General features: G+C 49.2%; 1 protein-coding gene across 1 annotated transcript in view; it reads right to left on the bottom strand.

Annotated features, from left to right (window-relative positions):
* Positions 1 to 19,867, bottom strand: part of CCND2 (cyclin D2) — a 67,518-nt gene that overhangs the window by 28,063 nt on the left and 19,588 nt on the right. Inside the window, exon 4 of the mRNA XM_068273775.1 lies at positions 8,556 to 8,704. Within this exon, the coding sequence (XP_068129876.1) occupies positions 8,556 to 8,704 (149 nt within the window). The remainder of the gene's footprint in view (positions 1 to 8,555; positions 8,705 to 19,867) is intronic.

Here is a 19,867-nt window from a genome sequence, read left to right as displayed (position 1 = left end):
AATGCAATTTAAATGAAGTGATATGCTCCTATCATAAGTACAAATCTTTTTTTCCCTTGTCTTGTTTAGAAACCGCTGTGCTGTCTCTCTCCTGCACCTTTCTAATTATTCCTCTAACTAATTTGTGCTGCAGGAAGAGGCAGACAATACAGCAGCTGTTCCTCCCTGCTATCTGCCTCTCCTTCCCCCTGCTGCACATCATCTGATGAGTCATCCCTGACCTTCCTGTGTGTTCCAGTTAGCAGGGGGAAGATCTGCCTCACTCCAGTGAGGCTGCCAGCAGGGAGGAGTTCAACTCAGCTCTGGTGCACAGCAGTTCAGGGAGACTGTGTACTGACCCGGAAGCACTTTACATTGCAGCCATCTTGCCCAAAGGTTTAAAAGTTATATTTCATTTATTAAGTTATTTATTGGCAGCAGGGAGTGGTGAAAAAAGAAATGAAGAGGGGAAATAATGGGGGAAACAGTAATAGCTTTATTTTTATGTGCTGTAAATTCATTACAGATCTTTAACTACTTAAAGACCGCTCCACGCCATCCGGCGTGGACGTGGCGGCAGCCCCAGGACCGCCGAACGCCGATCAGTGTAAGGTCCTGGGATTGCAGGAGATCGCGTTGGCCGAAATCTATGTTGGTGGGCAGAAAATGGGGGGGGGTTGAGAATCACTTGTGTGCTGAGTTGTGCGACCCTTCAGCTTGGCCTTAAAGCAGCAGTGGCCTAACTACCAAAAAATGGCCTGGTCTTTAGAGGGTTTACCACTGTGGTCCTCCAGTGGTTAAAGTGAACCTCTGGACTAAAAATCTACTCAGCAGAACTGAAAAGGCTTGGTGTTTCTTTAGCAGTTTCACAGCATCTGAACTTTGTTTTTCTTACCAAAGCATGATTTTTAGCTGCATTTTTATCTAAGCTCCACCCATCAAAGAACAAAAGCCCGGGCTTTTATTCCCTGATGCTGAGCAGAGCATGATGGGATTTCCTATGTTGTTCACGACGTTGCCTAGCAACTGGGAGAGGTAATCAGGATACAGGACAGATGGAACTGTGTCTCATGCTCCCTGTCACCTCCTTCCAACCAAAAAGATGGCTGCCCTCATGAAATCAAACATTTGCCTGTTCTCTTAAAACAGTGTGGGTAAGAGATTATATTATCTATCTATTTTAATTAACATAACTAATGTAACTTAATGACAGTACGTTTGTTTAGGCTGGAGTTCCTCTTTTAAATACGGTAAGTATCTAGCTTAATAAAAACAAACAAAAAACATTCCCATTTACTTTAACTTGAGTCGTTTGTAAGTAGGGGACTTTCTGTAGGTGTGTGTGTGTGTGTGTGTGTGTGTGTGTGTGTGTGTGTGTGTGTGTGTACAGAGTGTGTGTGTGTGTGTACAGAGTGTGTGTGTGTGTGTGTGTGTGTGTGTGTGTGTGTGTGTGTGTGTACAGAGTGTGTGTGTGTGTACAGAGTGTGTGTGTGTGTGTGTGTGTGTGTGTGTGTGTGTGTGTACAGAGTGTGTGTGTGTGTGTGTGTGTGTGTGTACAGAGTGTGTGTATGTGTGTATGTGTGTATGTGTGTATGTGTGTGTGTGTGTGTGTGTGTGTATGTGTATGTGTGTATGTGTGTATATATATATATACACACACACACATACTTCCATACACACACACATAATGGAGGGATGAATTAATCTGTAATCCAAACATGGCCTCAGTATTTGATTTTCGCTGTTGCCCAGCACATTTTTCCGCGGTGGTCTGTATCACGTGGCCATTAGTCTTGCAGTAAAACCTACTTCCTGGTAATACTTTGTCCCTTTCAGTACCCGCTATATGTACATAGTGTGTATATACGCACACACACCAGTTTTATTGGATACCTAAACCACGATGAACCCATAAATGCGTTTATTGAAACTCTGGCAAAAGCTGGCCGGCACAGTGAAGTAACCAATTAGGAGTCATCTTCCAGCATCTTACTACTCTGTGTGACCTAAGGCCGCAAAAACGAAAATTCTACAGCGAACAGTACTGTATATAAAAAGTAAGGAATATATAAAGTAAGGTATGCTCATGTTGACAGTTTGTAATAAAACAGTAAAGGAGTTAAAGACAACTGATGCAGCCATGCAGATAAACCCTCGCCCTCCAGGCCAATAACAACGACCAATGCACACCTCCTGCATTTTCACACCCCTCACAGTTCATCACAGCTCAGTGACTGGAAATGTGAGCTGGCAGCATGAGTCACTTTCTCTAAACTTTTCACATATAAAGTCGAACTTTTACTGCTGGACTACAAACCTTAACACTTGTATACATTATTTTATATACTGTACAGTTTGATGAAAAATGTAGAGTTTCCCAGAGTTTCTTCCTCCACGTGCTCCAGCCTCCTGCATAACCTCTCCACTTCCATGTGCTCCAACCTCCTGCATAACCCCTCCTCTTCCTCCATGTGCTCCAGCCTCCTGCATAACCCCTCCTCTTCCTCCACGTGCTCCAGCCTCCTGCATAACCCCTCCTCTTCCTCCATGTGCTCCAGCCTCCTGCATAGCCCCCTCCTCTTCCTCCACATGCTCCAGCCTCCTGCATAACCCCCTCTTCTTCCTCCATGTGCTCCAGCCTCCTGCATAGCCCCTCCTCTTCCTCCACATGCTCCAGCCTCCTGCATAACCCCTCTTCTTCCTCCAGCCTCCTGCATAACCCCTCCTCTTCCTCCACGTGCTTCAGCCTCCTGCATAACCCCTCCTCTTCCAGCCTCCCGCAGAACCCCTCCTCTTCCTCCACGTGCTCCAGCCTCCTGCATAACCCCTGCTCTTCCTCCACGTGTTCCAGCCTCCTGCATAACCCCTCCTCTTCCTCCACGTGCTCCAGCCTCCTGCATAACCCCTCCTCTTCCTCCAGCCTTCCTACATAACCCCTCCTCTTCCTCCTCATGCTCCAGCCTCCTGCATAACCCCTCCTCTTCCTCCACATGCTCCAGCCTCCTGCATAACCCCTACTCTTCCTCCTCATGCTCCAGCCTCCTGCATAACTCTTCCTCTTTCTCCACATGCTCCAGTCTCCTGCATATCCCTTCCTCTTTCTCCACATGCTCCAGCCTCCTGCATAACCCCTCCTCTTCCTCCACGTGCTCCAGCCTCCTGCATAACCCCTCCTCTTCCTCTAGCCTCCTGCATAACCCCTCTTCCTCCACGTGCTCCAGCCTCCTGCATAACCCTTCCTCTTCCTCCAGCCTCCTGCATAACCCCACCTCTTCCTCCACATGCTCCAGCCTCCTGCATCTTACTGCCCGCACTTTTTCTCCATTCCCCGCAGACATGCATGCACTGATATAAGACGTTGGCGGGTCAAGGGGACAGAGATGCCACCGCTGAAAGCCATGGAACTGGAGGGCGCCCTGAAGGAGGAGTGTGCAGGCCGGACAGGTGAGATGTGACATTCCGCTATGCATTTTGTACTAACCGCCATGTGTCTCCCCCCCCCCCCCCCACTTATGGTCGCTCCCAGTGCACACCACACCCCTATAGTTTAAGGGCGGAGACTGTAGTCTAAAAGGGGCCCCTACTGAATCTGCTGCCCTTGGCCATTGCTCAGTTTGGCCCTATGGAAGGCTTTCCTCGAGTTCAGAGGATCAGCCTGACACTGGCCGACTCCATTTCTCTGCTAGCAGCCTAAGGTCTGAGTGGAGAGGGGTCAGCCTGAGGGAGAGGTCGTGTTTACCCGCAGATGGTGACATTCCTTGCAGTGCTCACAGGATGCACACTCATGTACAGGGAATGTCCAGGGGGGTGACTCATCTCCTCAATCCTCTGCTTAACCCCTCTTCTGAATCAATCGTTTCAAAAAACTTTTTCTAAAAGTTCAAGTTCCCCATCAGCGATCTCCAGCATGCGAGTTCTCTGCACAACTCTCAGAATGAATAATTGCTGCAAGTCCTGAAGTAGTGTAGGTGTAAAAATAAAAAAACCTAAAAACCCCCCACCTGAGTTCCAGTAAACCGTTCTCACTATTGGTGAACCCCCCCCCCCATGTGACATTCCCGATAGCGTCTCTAGGCCACCCAATGACAGATTTTCTCTTGTTCCTTTTTTTTTTGTTTCTCCCCTTTTTCTTTTAAACAGGAAACACTTGTCCTGTAAGATAATGACCCATTTCCATTTATTTGAACTATCCTGAAACGGGACTGTTTGCCGATCCAGCCAGAAAGGGTCATCTAAAATTAGGAGCGGCTGTAAACAAACGGCATTGTGGGAATCGGAGGTTCAAAGGTCGCCAAGGAGCTCAGCGGCAGAAATGGGGGGAGGGAGAGAGTCATGTGATCAGCACACTAGTTCCCACCAGTCAAACAGTTTAAAGAGTGAAACTTTTTCACAGAACTTTATTACAAGTTGCTGAAAAGAAAAAAAAAATGATCAAAGAGGCTTTTAAAGTGAACCTTAACCGAGAACAAAAAAAGATTCACTTACCTGGGGCTTCCCCCAGCCCCCTGCAGATGTCCCCCCGCAGGCAGCTGGTTTCAGTCTCCTGCCAGAGCGCCTGCGTGGCCCTGGCCGTGCGCGTCCCTCGATCGCGCTCCCGTCGCCCTGGCCATCCCGAGGATCGGTTTGAAACTGCGTGGTCGCAGGACGTCTGCGGGGGGCTGGTGGAAGCCCCAGGTCAGTGAAACTTTTTATTTTTTTTTCTCTGTTAAGGTTCACTTTAAGGCCCTTGTACATTTTTTTTATCTTGATCTTAAACCGACATTCAGGTCCACTTTAAACTGACCTTCCGCAATTTGGTGAAAAATTGCTATACAACAGATCTTCCCATATGGCACCCTGAGCACCACTTGCTGTAGTCTACAGCGGGTACACCATCAATCGATAGGCCGCAGGGTGGGATAATCCACAAGACACTCTATGCAGGTGCCTGGGGCCTAGTGAGTGTAAAGGGGTCCAGCTGCAACCTTCCTGACTCCTTTCTTATTTCAGCTGACCAGAAAGACTACACAGTGTTTTCCCAAAAATAAGACAGTGTCTTATATTCATTTTTGCACCAAAATACGTGCTAGGGCTTATTTTCAGGGGATGTCTTATATTTCTATGAACACTCAAGTTCCTGTGTTGTGTGTCCTCCTGCCTTCCCCACTGTGCTGCCTCTTCCTCTGCTGGATCCACCTCATGTGCCCCTGTGTCCCCCTTGTACCTTTAGTGTCCTCCTGGTGTCCCCCTCTGTGCCTTTGTCCTTCTCTATCCCCCCGCTGTGTCTCCCGCTGTCCTGCTGTGTCCCCCCATGTCCTCCTGGTGTCCCCCTGCATTCTCCTCTTACCCCCAGCTCCATGCCACGCTGTCCCCCATGTCCTTTGATGTCCTCCTGAAGCCTCTTCTTTCCCCAGCTCCATGCCGCTGTGTCCCCGAGCTTCAGACTATGGGGAAGAAGTATGGCAACTTGTGTTTCTAATGGAGCCGATGGTCTCGCAGGTGGGACCATGGTTCTGTTATTGGGCCAATCACTGCGCTCGCTGAGTAAATTTACTGTTACTCTAGGCTTACAGTGCAAATGGAGATAGTAAAATATCGGTAGTATATGCTGATATATTACAACAACTGAACATAATCCTATTCTAACACTGAACAATCCCCCTACCGTTGCCTATCCTTAACCCCCCACCACGGCTAACCCTATCCACCCTCTCTCCATGGCTAACCCTAACCACCCTCCCTCCCCTGACGGTTAACCTTAAAGAGAATCTGTACTCTAAAATTCTTACAATAAAAAGCATACCATTCTATTCATTCTGTTCTCCTGGGCCCCTCTGTGCTGTTTCTGCAACTCCCTGCTGCAATCCTGGCTTGTAATTGCCAGTTTTATGCAGTGTTTACAAACAAAAGACATAGCAAGTGATAGGCTGAGAGTAGCTCAGTGTGTGAGTCATACAGAGTGTGCAGGGGGCCTGGAGAGGGTGTGTATAGCTTCTATCCAATCACAAGCAGCACATCACATTCCTGCCTGACTGTCTCGGCCCGACAGAGCCTACAGAGGAGAGAAGATTAGATCATATAACAGAGATAATACAGCCACTGTGCAACTAGGAAAGGCTGCAGTTAGACAGAGCACATTAGAACAGCTATAGGAACTTATCGGATAGAAGAAATAAGGATGAAAATTTTGTTACAGAGTCTCTTTAAGCACCTCTCTCCACGGCTAATTTTAACTGCCCACCCCACCAAGGCTAACATTAACAAACCCCCTTCCACAGCTAACCTTAACTGCCCCTCCCCCTCAAATGGCTGGCCTTAACCATCCACCCCAAGGCTAACCTTAACCATTCCCTCCACTGTTAAACTTGACCTCCACCCATGGCAAACTTTAACCCCCCCCCCCCCCCCGCACGCACACACACACACACACACACACACTATATACACACACACTATATACACACACACTATATACACACACACACACACACAACACACACACACACACACACACACACACACACACACACACACACACACACACACACACACACACACACACACACACACACACACACACACACACACACACACACACACACACACACACACACCTAACCTTAAGGCCTGATTTCCACTTGTGCACTTTCAGTTTTTGGTCAGAACATTTGCATAGATTTTAAAACTTATGTAAGTCAACGCAGCCGTTTCCACTCCATGCAAATTTTCTGCATCATATTTTCAGACATCGCGTACGATTCGCGAACAATGCTTTATAAAGGCAACGCAAATGTTCGCCTTATTTGCGTGAAAATTCGCATTAGATCTATGGTTACAGGAAGTTGTCAGCAGTCATGACTAAGCTGTTACTAGGCAGATTATTTATATTTAACTAATGCGTATTTGTGCGAAAATTTGCATAAACCGCATACACATTTACAAGCGAACTTTGACCAATCAGAAAAATCTTACGATTTTTTGCAGGTGAAAATGTCAGGCTACAGTGGAAACGTAGCCTAAAGGATACCCGAGGTGACATGACAGATGAGATAGACATGGGTATGTACAGTGCCAAGCACACAAATAACTATGCTGTGTTCCTTTTTTTATTTCTCTGCCTGAAAGAGTTAAATATCAGGTATGTAAGTGGCTGACTCAGTCCTGACTCGACAGGAAGTGACTACAGTGTGACCCTCACTGGTAAGAAATTCCAACTATAAAACACTTTTCTAGCAGAAAATGTCTTCTGAGAGCAGGAAAGAGATATAAAAAAGGGTCAATAATTCATAGATTTTAGCTCTGGCATACTTCAGTGAATGTGTCATTGAGCAAAAACAATAAAACAGTTACAGTTTAAAAAGTAGATTTAAACATAAAATAAAACTGTGGAATATCTTAAAGTGAACCAGAGACGAAGCACCCTCATGTATTTCACCATATATATATCAGTGGGAACATTAGATAAAAAAAACCTACCATGCTCTCTGTTTCATCCTTCACTGCTCAGCCTGCTTGTTATCAGCCCTGATAAAATCCCCGACTGAGCATTCAGTCTGGCTTTGCTCAGGAATCATTATAGCCGAGTCTGTCTTCTCTGATGTCTTTTCAAGCCCAAGACTGGCCCTCTGCTGGCTCTGCTTTCCTGTTCTGTATACTTGCAGCATCACAGAGAGCTGTGATGAGATGGGAGGAGCTGCTAATGTAAGGGTATATTGAAAAACTTTTTTTTTTTATCTATATTTGTCAGTTATAAGAGGTTTTTACAAATGGTGATTTCATTTTGCACACAGACCACTAATTAATATGCTTTTCTGATGAACTTTGTTTTGCGTGGAGTTTTAGTAAAAAAACAAAAAACAGCACAGCAGAGTGGCGAATATACCAGGCATAGTATTTATTTTGTAAAATCTATCGGAGGATATGTTTATTTTGTGCTAAAGCGTTCATCTATGGTTTCCTTTAAAAAGTCATTTTTAGGAGAAGGAAGATAGATACAATTGTTTCGTTTATTTTCGCCTTGGTGTCATTTAACCACCCCCCTCGCAAACCGCTGGAAAAAAAACTCCCAATTTTTTGCCCTAACAGCCCGTAGACGTGATCACTATGGATGCGTATAGAGGTATATATATATATGGCGATGGGGATTAGGCATATGCTCCGGAATCCGCTGCAGGACCCTCCTCAGACATTACCCAAATCTACTGGCGGCTCCCAGCCTAACGCTGGCAATACACGATGAGATTTTTCAGGAGATTTACTGTCCGATCGATTTTCTGATCGTTTTTTTCCATTCACTTCTATGAGAAATCGATCAGAAAACCGATCGAAAATCTGATCGGGCCTGTTGGAAATGATCTATCGAACCATCTATCTGCCCCAAAAACATCTCAGCCTAAAACGTTGAGTTTTCAAGCTATCAGAAGTTTCAGCACTCTTGAGAAAGCCACATCTGCAAATAGAATAGGCCGATGGAGAAATCCGGGGGAATTCCGAGGCCCTGGTTTCTCTGTTGAGTTCCCTTCTTTTTCCGAGGCCGCTGTTAACACTCACAGGCTATCAGGGGAGAGAAGCATGAGAAAGATGAACAGGATACTTACCACATCTGTGTTTGTAATCTTGGCCAAGTGTTCCGTCAGCCCATCGCCAGAGAGCTGGCTTTCTGCGTCGTCCAACTGCAGCCCACAGATGGCGGCTCCCACGCTTCCAGTCGCTATCATCGATGGCGGGTACAGGGCGAAGTTAAAGTCTGCAAGAAAACAGGCCGGACAGTCAGGAGCAGGAAAGGGGAAAGCTAACCACATGATGTGCCAAGAGGAGTAAACCGCGCCCAGCCTGAGCCCTGCATTCCTGAGAAGACCACATAGACCATCGTGTATAAGGCTACTCCTGAGGGGGAGGTAGTGTATGTGTAAGGGGAGGGGGGCTGTATATGAAAGGGGCGGGGCTGCTGTACATGGTGTAGAATGCTACTCCTGAGGGGGAGGGTAGTGTATGTGTAAGGGGAGGGGGGCTGTATATGAAAGGGGCGGGGCTGCTGTACATGGTGTAGAATGCTACTCCTGAGGGGGAGAGGGGTTCTATATGAAAGGGGAGTGGCTACTGTACATTATGTATAATACTAGTCCTGAGGTGGGAGGGGCTGAATGTGGAAGGGGGCTGTATATGAAAGGGGAGGGGCTGTTGTACATGGTGTATAATGCTACTCCTGAGGGGGAAGCAAGGATGGAGGGGGTGTTTGTATATGAAAGGGGAGGGGCTGCTGTACATGGTGTGTAATGCTACTCCTCACGGGAAAGTAAGGAGGGGTGTATGTGTAAGGAGGGAGGGGCGCTGTATATGAAAAGGGGAGGGGCTGCTGTACATGGCGTGTAATGCTAGTTCTGAGGGGGAGGGATGAATGTGGAAGGAGGGGCTGTATATGAAAGGGGAGGGGCTGCTGTACATGGTGTAAATGCACCTTCTGAGGGGCTGAATGTGGAAGGAGGAGGCCGCCTATGAAAGGGGGGGGGGGGGGGCACTGCTGAACATAATGTGTGATTGTACCTCTGGGAAGGGAGGAGAAGCAGTATGTGAAAGGAGGGGGCTTCTGATGAAGGTGGGGGGGGGGGGCTGCTTCTATTGGAAAGGGAGGGCAGCATGTGGGATGCCCCGGGGGCTGCTGTACATGGTGTACGCCGCCACACCTGGGGAAGGGGCTGAACATACAAGGAAAAGGGGTTACATATGAAAAAGGAGGCTGCTGCATATGGATAAGGTGGCTGAAAATTAGGGGGCTGCACATAAAAAGGGGGAGATTATAGTACAGTGCTGATGCCAATGCAAGATGAAATGGGGGAGGGGGGTGTACATAGAATGGGGGGGTGCTGTCTCTGGGGCTTTCTGCATTGGCTGCCGGTCACAGTGCTTCCCCCGGGCAGTTGTTCTGATGGGGATTAAATCTCAGACTGTTATGCCTTGATAAAGAGGCCCTGTGCGGTCTCGAAACATTGGCAAGTGTGATATATTCAGAATATAGGGGAGGGCTGCTGCATATGGGGACTGAACTCTGCTGTATATAGAATGGGGGGGGGGTCTCATTAACAAGAGAATTATACTGAAAATAACATAATTAATAAGATTGCTTATTTTTTTTTTAATATCCATTTACAGATTTAGTCAGTCTTTCCTCTCCCTGATTTACATTCTCAAATTTATCGCTGGTGGTGACATCTTTAGTTCTGCCAGGTGATCTGTACAGAATGTTTGTTACTGAGAGCTCTATGCACAGAGGGATATACTGCTTGCTTGGCAGTTGGAAAAAGCTGTTCTTTCCCACAATGCAACGTGATTCACAGACCGCAAACTGTCAGTACCATGGTCATGACATCACACTGTGGGAGGGGTTTCACCACAATATCAGTCATACAGACCCCCTGATGATCGGTTTGGGAAAAGGTAAAGATTTCTCATGGAAATGGGGTGTCAGCTTCTGATTGGAATGAAGATCAATCCTTGGTTACAGGTCCTCTTTAAAGGGACACTGTAAGGGGGGGGGGGTCGGGGGAAAATGAGTTGAACTTACCTGAGGCTTCTAATGGTCCCCCGCAGACATCCTGTGCCCGCGCAGCCACTCACCGATGCTCCGGCCCCGCCTCCGGTTCACTTCTGGAATTTCAGACTTTAAAGTCTGAAAATCACTGTGCCGGAGTTGCCGTGTCCTCGATCCCGCTGATGTCACCAGGAGTGTATAGCACAACCCCAGCCCAGTATGGTCTGTGCCTGCACAGTACGCTCCTGATGACATCAGCGGGAGCGAGGACACGGCAATGCAGGCGCAGTGGTTTTATAACTTTAAAGTCAGAAATTCCAGAAGTGAACCGGAGGCGGAGCCGGAGCATTGGGGAGTGGCTGCGCCAACACAGGATGTCTGCGGGGGACTGTTAGAAGCCCCGGGTAACTTCAACTCATTTTCCCTTGACCCCCCTACAGTGTCCCTTTAAGTGAAAGATGCAACAAGTATGAATCTAGATTTGACTGGCTAACAAGACAACACCTCGCACATGGAAATAATTATTCCTGAATTTGCCGTGCTTCCACGGACAGCCGCTTATCGCTGCTCGCTGAAGCCCTGAGCGCTGTGTTTTATGTGCTGCCCCTAATTCACGCTAATCATCAGCGCACATAAAGAGCCACAGTAGCTGTGCCAGCCTGCACCGCTGTAGGTCCTTCTCGATGTGTGGTCACGGGAGGCCGATGCCATTCCCAATAACCTCATTAGCTGCCCTAATGTCATTCATGAAGACGGCAGGACGGGCAGCGAATGGCTGGGGGCCCAGAGTGACTCGGGCGCTCCGCATCCCGACCCCCCCTCCCTGTAACTTCTCAGCGACCGCCATAAACTTGGCCATGGAGAGCCGCGCTCGGCCTTTGTTGGGCGAAAGGCTGCAATTTGTATGAGTGGCTCCTATTTTTAGCGTATTAATTAAGTGCAGCGATTGGTGCGGCGGGCGTCCCCCTCCTCGTGAGAGTGTGGCCCCTATTGTGCCCAGTCCCCTCCTCATCTCCGGCTATTGAGAGTCGTGTCAGTGACCTTCACGCTGATAAGAATCCGACCTGACGTGTCCACAGAAGGATGGAGGGGGGCTGGTCCTGTACACTGCGGTCACCTTACCAGCGGAGGTCTTATTTATGTATGTAGGGGAGAGAGGGGGGCGGGGGAAGCAGTGACATTAGTAGAGGCCACCTAGGAGTCTGAATAGGCACAAATGACTAATAAATGGCCGCATTACCATACAGCCCTATTCAGCTGCTTCTATGGCTACTTGAAAACTGGACGCGAAACAAGGCAAATTCTCAGAGCAACCATGTCAGTTAGGGTGAATTCTAACAATCACCTTTGGACGTGACATTTTCAGCATTGAAAGGCCCGCTGTATGTACCTCTGCTTGCCTGCAGCTGTGCACCTATTCATACAGGCTTAAGACCTCTCCTGCTTTCAGCTTCCTGTTAGCAAACTGCATTTCCTGTGGCTCAAAGCTCACTTCCTGTGACTACCCAGGTCTTCCTGTAGACAAATGGTTTCTAAGGTGTGATGTCACCCTCCAACTCCTGTTCCCTTTGCTGCAGATTACCATTCACCCCCTAGACACTGGTGGGATTCTGAAGGCACTGCAGCAAAAGTAACCTTTTGGATTGGTTGGGGAGTCCACACACAATACAATTTCTATTGTATGCACAAGTGACACAATCTAAGAGAGATCTGATAAGCTCCCACCAATTTGCTTTAGCGTATGAATACGCAATTCTAACTCTAGCTAGTCCTGTAGGAAAAAAGGGTTCATTCAACAACCTCTCTAGTATAACAATACATATCAATAAACGGTTATGGTAAATTATGTTCTTTCCAAAAGGCACATTTTTTTCAGAGGATTTTCAGAACAAGCACTTTGAAAAACGATTTTTAGTCTTTATTTATTTATTATTAGGACATTCGATTCCATCTCCCCCTGGACAAGACATGGGGGAATGTTGCTTTGGCAGTTAAGGGTTTTACAACAGGAATCTGGTTTCTGGTTCCCTGACTCCCTTATAAGTGTCCTTGTGAAGTACGTATCGGAGAATGTCCGAGGAGTCATTATGTGGGGAAATCAGGCCTGTTGAAAAGAAGCAATCGTTTTATAGCTTCCCCCTATGAGGGGAGTTTTACAACCCTGCCTATGAAAAATGTTAACACCTGCTATAGAGACATGTTCCTTTTTAAGCAAAACTAAAATCGTAAAAGGGGAATTCCGCAGCACGTCTTTGTGTGTATCTGTTCTAACTTACTTTGGGTTTCACTCAGTTACTCTTGGTTGCCACACCCACCAACTGAATCCAGAGAAGAGAAGAAGCAAACTGGTTAGCCAACTACGATTGGCCCATGAAACAGATATTCTGTCCAACACTGCAACTATACATTGTTTATTTTCACATCATTCCTTCCTCCCATTTTGCCTTTTAAGGTGGCCACTAACCGTCTAACCTGTCTGACAATTGATTATTTCCGATTGCCGGTATAATCGATTGGAAATGATCGATTTTTCCCACTAACAAACGAAACAGTCCTGGCCAATCCAATCAGATTTATAGGATTGATCAGAAAAACAGATTGATTCCACTAATCTGATCAGATTAGGTTTTGTTTAGTTAGTGTGCACAATCAATCATTTCTGCTCACTTATAGCAGGAATCAGAAACGATCGGTCATCCACCAGATTGGATCGTTAGTGGCCATGCTTAAGACCTTAAATCCAAATCCAGAAACGTCATTATATTTCAGTAATGAAGGAAAGAATTGGAAACTTTCTTAATTGCCTCTTTTCCCTCTCCCCCCAACTTCCGAACCTCCACGGAGTTTTGTGGCACTATTATGAAAATTGGCACATGATAAGGCAATAAATACGAGCAATAAAAGACTAGGGATAGTCGATAAAATGCGGACAATTCCGAGTTGGTACAATTTTTTTACGCAAATGTCTGCTGCTTGGACATCAAATACAGTAGCTGCTGACTCTGATAAGCATCTCACAGACCAGCCTTCTCGGGTACTCTAATTCTCCTAATCTACAAAAAGTGTTTTATTTGCTGCCTTCTTAGAGAAATGTTTCCACTTCCTGTCTAAACAGGAAGTGATGCATTTTACATACACAGATGCAGTGATACACGACACCAACAGCAATCCAAGAGAGACAACCACCTTGCCCTACTGTCCACAACTAAAGTCACTTCTTTTCCTGTAATTGGTCTTTAGATCGCCTTCTTTTTTACAAGAGTTAGATTGTAACACTGAGTAGTGAAATAACCGATTTTCGAAATAGTTTACGTTACCCAGCTTGGTTTTTTTTCAGACTGATGAAGCAGCCATTGTACTAAAAGAAAGGTGTGAACTGGCCAACGTTCTGCAGGAGAATTCTGCAGACCACCACAGAGGGTTGTAGACAGACCCCCTGGCAACAGACAGCCCGGGCACACATCCTCGCAAAACAGGGCAGGTGCAACACAACTGCAGTGTGAAATATTCACCAGGATAAGTAGAAAATGATCTACACCTCCGCCATAAAATATCTTTCGTTTTTTCGCACTCTTTTGGGCATGTTTGCTTATAGTTACTTTTACTTCCTCACTAATCTCCAGATACCATCCCACCCGGAACCTTCGCTCCTCCCAGGAGACCCTCTTGTCCTCTAGTTTAATCACCTCCCCTCACTCCCAAATCCAGGACTTCTCACAAAGGTCACCTCTCCTTTGGAACTCTCTCCCCCAGCCTCTCCGTCATGCTCTGAACCTGGAAATCTTCAAATGTACTCTCAAAACACACCTGCTCAGGCAAGCCTATAATTTGCTATAGGTAGCATTGGAGGCTCTATGCCTCATCCACTAACTCCTGTGCCTCCTCCCCTAGTGTCTCCACCCCACTACCCTCTAGATTTTAAGCTCACAAGGGCAGGCTCCTCCCCCTAGTGTCTCCACCCCACTACCCTCTAGATTGTAATCTTGCAAGGGCAGGCTCCTCCTCTAGTGTCTCCACCCCACTACCCTCTAGATTGTAAGCTTGCAAGGGCAGGCTCCTCCCCTAGTGCCTCCATCCCACTACCCTCTAGATTGTAAGCTTGAAAGGGCAGGCTCCTCCCCTAGTGTCTCCACCCCACTACCCTCTAGATTGTAAGCTCGCAAGGGCAGGCTCCTCCCCCTAGTGTCTCCACCCCACTACCCTCTAGACTGTAAGCTCGCAAGGGCAGGTTCCTCCCCCTAGTGTCTCCACCCCACTAGCCTCTAGATTGCAAGCTTGCAAGGGCAGGCTCCTCCCCTAGTGTCTCCACCCCACTACCCTCTAGATTGTAAGCTTGCAAGGGCAGGCTCCTCCCCCTAGTGTCTCCACCACACTACCCTCTAGATTGTAAGCTTGCAGGCTCCTCCTAGTGTTTCCTAATTTGCTGTAATTTATCATATGAACATGTACCAGTATTGGTGATGTCTCAACTCAACACACACACCAACTACTACTATATTTGTATTGCTGATTGTACAGAGTTTTGAACTTCTCATGCATTTAGGTTCCCCGCTATTGGTTTGTACTATGCACAGCACTACAGAAAATGATGGCACTATACATAAAAATAAATAATAATTATAGTTGATACTACTGTGCAAGCTTGCAGACCGCTGGACAAAGTGATAGATATCAATAGATAGAACGATAGCAGGGAGTGTATTGAACTGCAGGGATGGTCAATGGCATGCAAATAATTTCAAGTTGATGCAGGTGTTGTATGTCAATGTAGGCAGCTTGAAATGAAACCAATCAAATCCTTCTGAGGTGGAATTCAATTGCTCCATTTTCATTTGCATTTTTGCATACCAAATTCGCATAGCCTTGCACCAACTCAAAATGATTAGCATCTCACTGACCTGCCCTATGGCCCTGGCCCGTGTCCCAGCTGCATAGAATGAGCGAACTCTACGTATCTCGTCCAGCCGCAGATCACACGTGTTGTCAGGAAAGTTGCGTAAGACGGTTTATAAATCTGACAGTGCGGAGTGCGGCTGGTAGGAACGTTTTGTCGGTTAACACTGACGATGAATGTGAGCTATTTCACAGAAGCCCGAGAGCAGCCCGCGAAGGCCTGACTAATAGCGATCTCTGTTTCCTGCTCACCAGGCTGATAACTGCAGAGAGGTTTCTGGTTAACGCCGCCGCCCTGCCTTTCCTTGTGGAGGAAACGAGATGCTGCGACATGAGAGAGTGCAGGCGTTACAGCGAGACATCGGGCTGCTGGCGGAACGTCTGCTGGAGACCCCCGCTGCCTTACTGCACAGACAGGGGCCCACCAGACAGCACAGGGGTCCACCAGACAGCACAGGTGACCACCAGACAGCACAGGTGACCATCAGACAGCACAGGTGACCACCAGACAGCACAGGGGCACACCAGACAGCACAGGGGCACACCAGACAGCACAGGGGCACACCAGACAGCACAGGGGCACACCAGACAGCACAGGGGCACACCAGACAGCACAGGGGCCCACCAGACAGCACAGGGGCCCACCAAGACGGCACAGGGGCCCACCAAGACGGCACAGGGGCCCACCAGATGGCACAGGGGCCCACCAGACGGCACAGGGGCCCACCAGACGGCACAGGGGCCCACCAGACGGCACAGGGGCCCACCAGACGGCACAGGGGCCCTCCAGACGGCACAGGGGCCCACCAGACGGCTCAGGGGCCCACCAGACGGCACAGGGGCCCACCAGACGGCACAGGGGCCCACCAGACGGCACAGGGGCCCACCAGACGGCACAGGGGCCCACCAGACAGCACAGAGGCACATCTGATAATTCTTAAAGGACGCCTGATCTCAGAACTTCCTCTCTGCTCTAAAAGATAAGCAGCAGCATAATAACCTTTAAAGAGGAACTGTTACGAAAATCTTTAAATTGAAAATACATACAAACAAGAAGTACATTTCTCCCAGAGTAAAATCAGCCATACATTACTTCTCTTCTGTGTTGCTTTCGCCTATAGTATATAGTAGAAATCTGACATTACCGACAGGTTTTGGGCTTCATGGGGGATTCTCAGTATGGCCTTTATTCTTTATAAAGACATTCCCCTGAAAAAGATTCATGCAAAGATGCTGACCAGCCTCCCTGCTCACTGCACACTATTTTTGGCAGTTGGACGGAGCAACTGCCATTCACTAAGTGCTTTTAAAAATAAAGAAAACCCTGACAACCCCCCATAAGAAGATGGGCTAGTTCAAAATCTGTCGGTAATGTCAGATTTCTACTACCTACTGTAAGTGACAGCAACATAGGAGAAAAGTAACTTATGTCTCTTTTTACTCGGGAAGAAACATACTTCTTATTTTTATATGATTACATGTATTTTACATTTGAAAATGTTTGCGACACAGGTCCTTTAACAGCAGAGAGGAGGGCTGTGTGTGAGACCTGAGCAGCAGAGTGCAGAGAGGAGGGCTGTGTGTTAGCTGTGAGGCCTGAGCAGAAGAGTGCAGAGAAGAGTGCTGTGTGTGAGCTGTGAGGCCTGAGCAGCAGAGTGCAGAGACGAGGGCTGTGTGTGAGCTGTGAGCCCTGAGCAGCAGAGAGGAGAGCTGTGAGGCCTGAGCAGCAGGGAGTAGAGAGGAGGGCTGTGTGTGAGGCCTGAGCAGAAGAGTGCAGAAAGGAGGGCTGTGTGTGAGTAGTGAGGCCTGAGCAGAAGAGTGCAGAGAGGAGGGTTGTGTGTGAGGCCTGAGCAGCTGAGTGTAGAGAGGAGGGCTGTGTGTGAGCTGTGAGGCCTGAGCAGAAGAGTGCAGAGAGGAGGGCTGTATGTGAGGCCTGAGCAGAAGAGTGCAGAGAGGAGGGTTGTGTGTGAGGCCTGAGCAGCAGAGTGTAGAGAGGAGGGCTGTGTGTGAGCTGTGAGGCCTGAGCAGAAGAGTGCAGAGAGGAGGGTTGTGTGTGAGGCCTGAGCAGAAGAGTGCAGAGAGGAGGGTTGTGTGTGAGGCCTGAGCAGAAGAGTGCAGAGAGGAGGGTTGTGTGTGAAGCTTGAGCAGCAGAGTGCAGAGAGGAGGGCTGTGAGGCCTGAGCAGCAGAGTGCGGAGAGGAGGGTTGTGTGTGAGGCTTGAGCAGCAGAGTGCAGAGGGGAGGGCTGTGTGTGAGCTGTGAGGCCTGAGCAGCAGAGTGCAGAGAGGAGAGCTGTGAGGCCTGAGCAGCAGAGTGCAGAGAGGAGGGCTGTGTGTGAGCTGTGAGGCCTGAGCAGCAGAGTGTAGAGAGCAGGGGTGTGTGTGAGCTGTGAGGCCTGAGCAGAAGAGTGCAGAGAGGAGGCCTGTGTGTGAGCTGTGAGGCCTGAGCAGAAGAGTGCAGAGAAGAGGGCTGTGTGTGAGCTGTGAGGCCTGAGCAGCAGAGTGCAGAGAGGAGAGCTGTGAGGCCTGAGCAGCAGAGTGCAGAGAGGAGAGCTGTGAGGCCTGAGCAGCAGAGTGCAGAGAGGAGAGCTGTGAGGCCTGAGCAGCAGAGTGTAGAGAGGAGGGCTGTGTGTGAGCTGTGAGGCCTGAGCAGAAGAGTGCAGAGAAGAGGGTTGTGTGTGAGCTGTGAAGCCAGAGCAGCAGAGAGGAGGGCTGTGTGTAAGCTGTGAGGCCTGAGCAGCAGAGTGCAGAGAGGAGAGCTGTGAGGCCTGAGAAGCAGAGTGCAGAGAGGAGGGCTGTGTGTGAGCTGTGAGGCCTGACCAGCAGGGTGCGGAGAGGAGGGTTGTGTGTGAGGCTTGAGCAGCAGAGTGCAGAGAGGAGGGCTGTGTGTGAGGCCTGAGCAGCAGGGTGCAGAGAGGAGGGCTGTGAGGCCTGAGTAGCAGAGTGTGGAGAGGAGGGTTGTGTGTGAGGCTTGAGCAGCAGAGTGCAGAGAGGAGGGCTTTGTGTGAGCTGTGAGGCCTGAGCAGCAGAGTGCAGAGAGGAGGGTTGTGTGTGAGGCCTGAGCAGCAATGTGCAGAGAGGAGAGCTGTGAGGCCTGAGCAGCACAGTGCAGAGAGAAGGGCTGTGTATGAGGTGTGAGGCCTGAGCAGCAGAGTGCAGAGAGGAGGGTTGTGTGTGAGGGCTGAGCAGCAGAGTGCAGAGAGGAGGGTTGTGTGTGAGGCCTGAGCAGCAGAGTGCAGAGAGGAGAGCTGTGAGGCCAGAGCAGCAGAGTGCAGAGAGAAGGGCTGTGTATGAGGTGTGAGGCCTGAGCAGCAGAGTGCAGAGAGGAGAGCTGTGAGGCCTGAGCAGCAGAGTGCACAGAGGAGAGCTGCGAGGCCTGAGCAGCAGAGTGCAGAGAGGAGAGCTGTGAGGCCTGAGCAGCAGAATGCAGAGAGGAGAGCTGTGAGGCCTGAGCAGCAGAGTGTAGAGAGGAGGGCTGTGTGTGAGCTGTGAGGCCTGAGCAGAAGAGTGCAGAGAAGAGGGTTGTGTGTGAGCTGTGAGGCCTGAGCAGCAGAGTGTAGAGAGGAGGGCTGTGTGTGAGCTGTGAGGCCTGAGCAGAAGAGTGCAGAGAAGAGGGCTGTGTGTGAGCTGTGAGGCCTGAGCAGAAGAGTGCAGAGAAGAGGGCTGTGTGTGCGGCCTGAGCAGCAGGGTGCAGAGAGGGGGGCTGTGAGGCCTGACCAGCAGGGTGCGGAGAGGAGGGTTGTGTGTGAGGCTTGAGCAGCAGAGTGCAGAGAGGAGGGCTGTGTGTGAGGCCTGAGCAGCAGAGTGCAGAGAGGAGGGCTGTGTGTGAGGCCTGAGCAGCAGGGTGCAGAGAGGAGGGCTGTGAGGCCTGAGCAGCAGAGTGTGGAGAGGAGGGTTGTGTGTGAGGCTTGAGCAGCAGAGTGCAGAGAGGAGGGCTTTGTGTGAGCTGTGAGGCCAGAGCAGCAGAGTGCAGAGAGGAGAGCTGTGAGGCCAGAGCAGCAGAGTGCAGAGAGGAGGGCTGTGTGGGAGCTGTGAGGCCTGAGCAGCAGAGTGCAGAGAGGAGAGCTGTGAGGCCAGAGCAGCTGAGTGCAAAGAGGAGGGTTGTGTGTGAGGTTTGAGCAGCTGAGTGCAGAGAGGAGGGCTTTGTATGAGCTGTGAGGCCTGAGCAGCAGAATGCAGAGAGGAGGGTTGTGTGTGAGGCCTGAGCAGCAGAGTGCAGAGATGAGAGCTGTAAGGCCTGAGCAGCAGAGTGCAGAGAGGAGAGCTGTGAGGCCCGAGCAGCAGAGTGCAGAGAGGAGGGTTGTGTTTGAGCTATAATGGAACCCGTAGTTGTTGCTCAGCTAGTGCAGGGATGAGCCCCACCCTGTATTGGTCCTGTATTCAGGGGCAGGTAGAGGTTTCCCGCTCTGCATTGCAGCTGGCGAGAATTTTTGAGATGTAACGTGGAGTCACCAGCAGCAGAGAGAGATCTGAGCCACACGCTTCTCTCTA

The sequence above is a fragment of the Hyperolius riggenbachi genome, chromosome 3 (assembly GCF_040937935.1).
Source record: "Hyperolius riggenbachi isolate aHypRig1 chromosome 3, aHypRig1.pri, whole genome shotgun sequence".
Classification (NCBI taxonomy): Eukaryota; Metazoa; Chordata; class Amphibia; order Anura; family Hyperoliidae; genus Hyperolius; species Hyperolius riggenbachi.
Note: the sequence above shows the minus strand (reverse complement) of the source record. Positions and strands in the feature narration are given on the sequence as shown.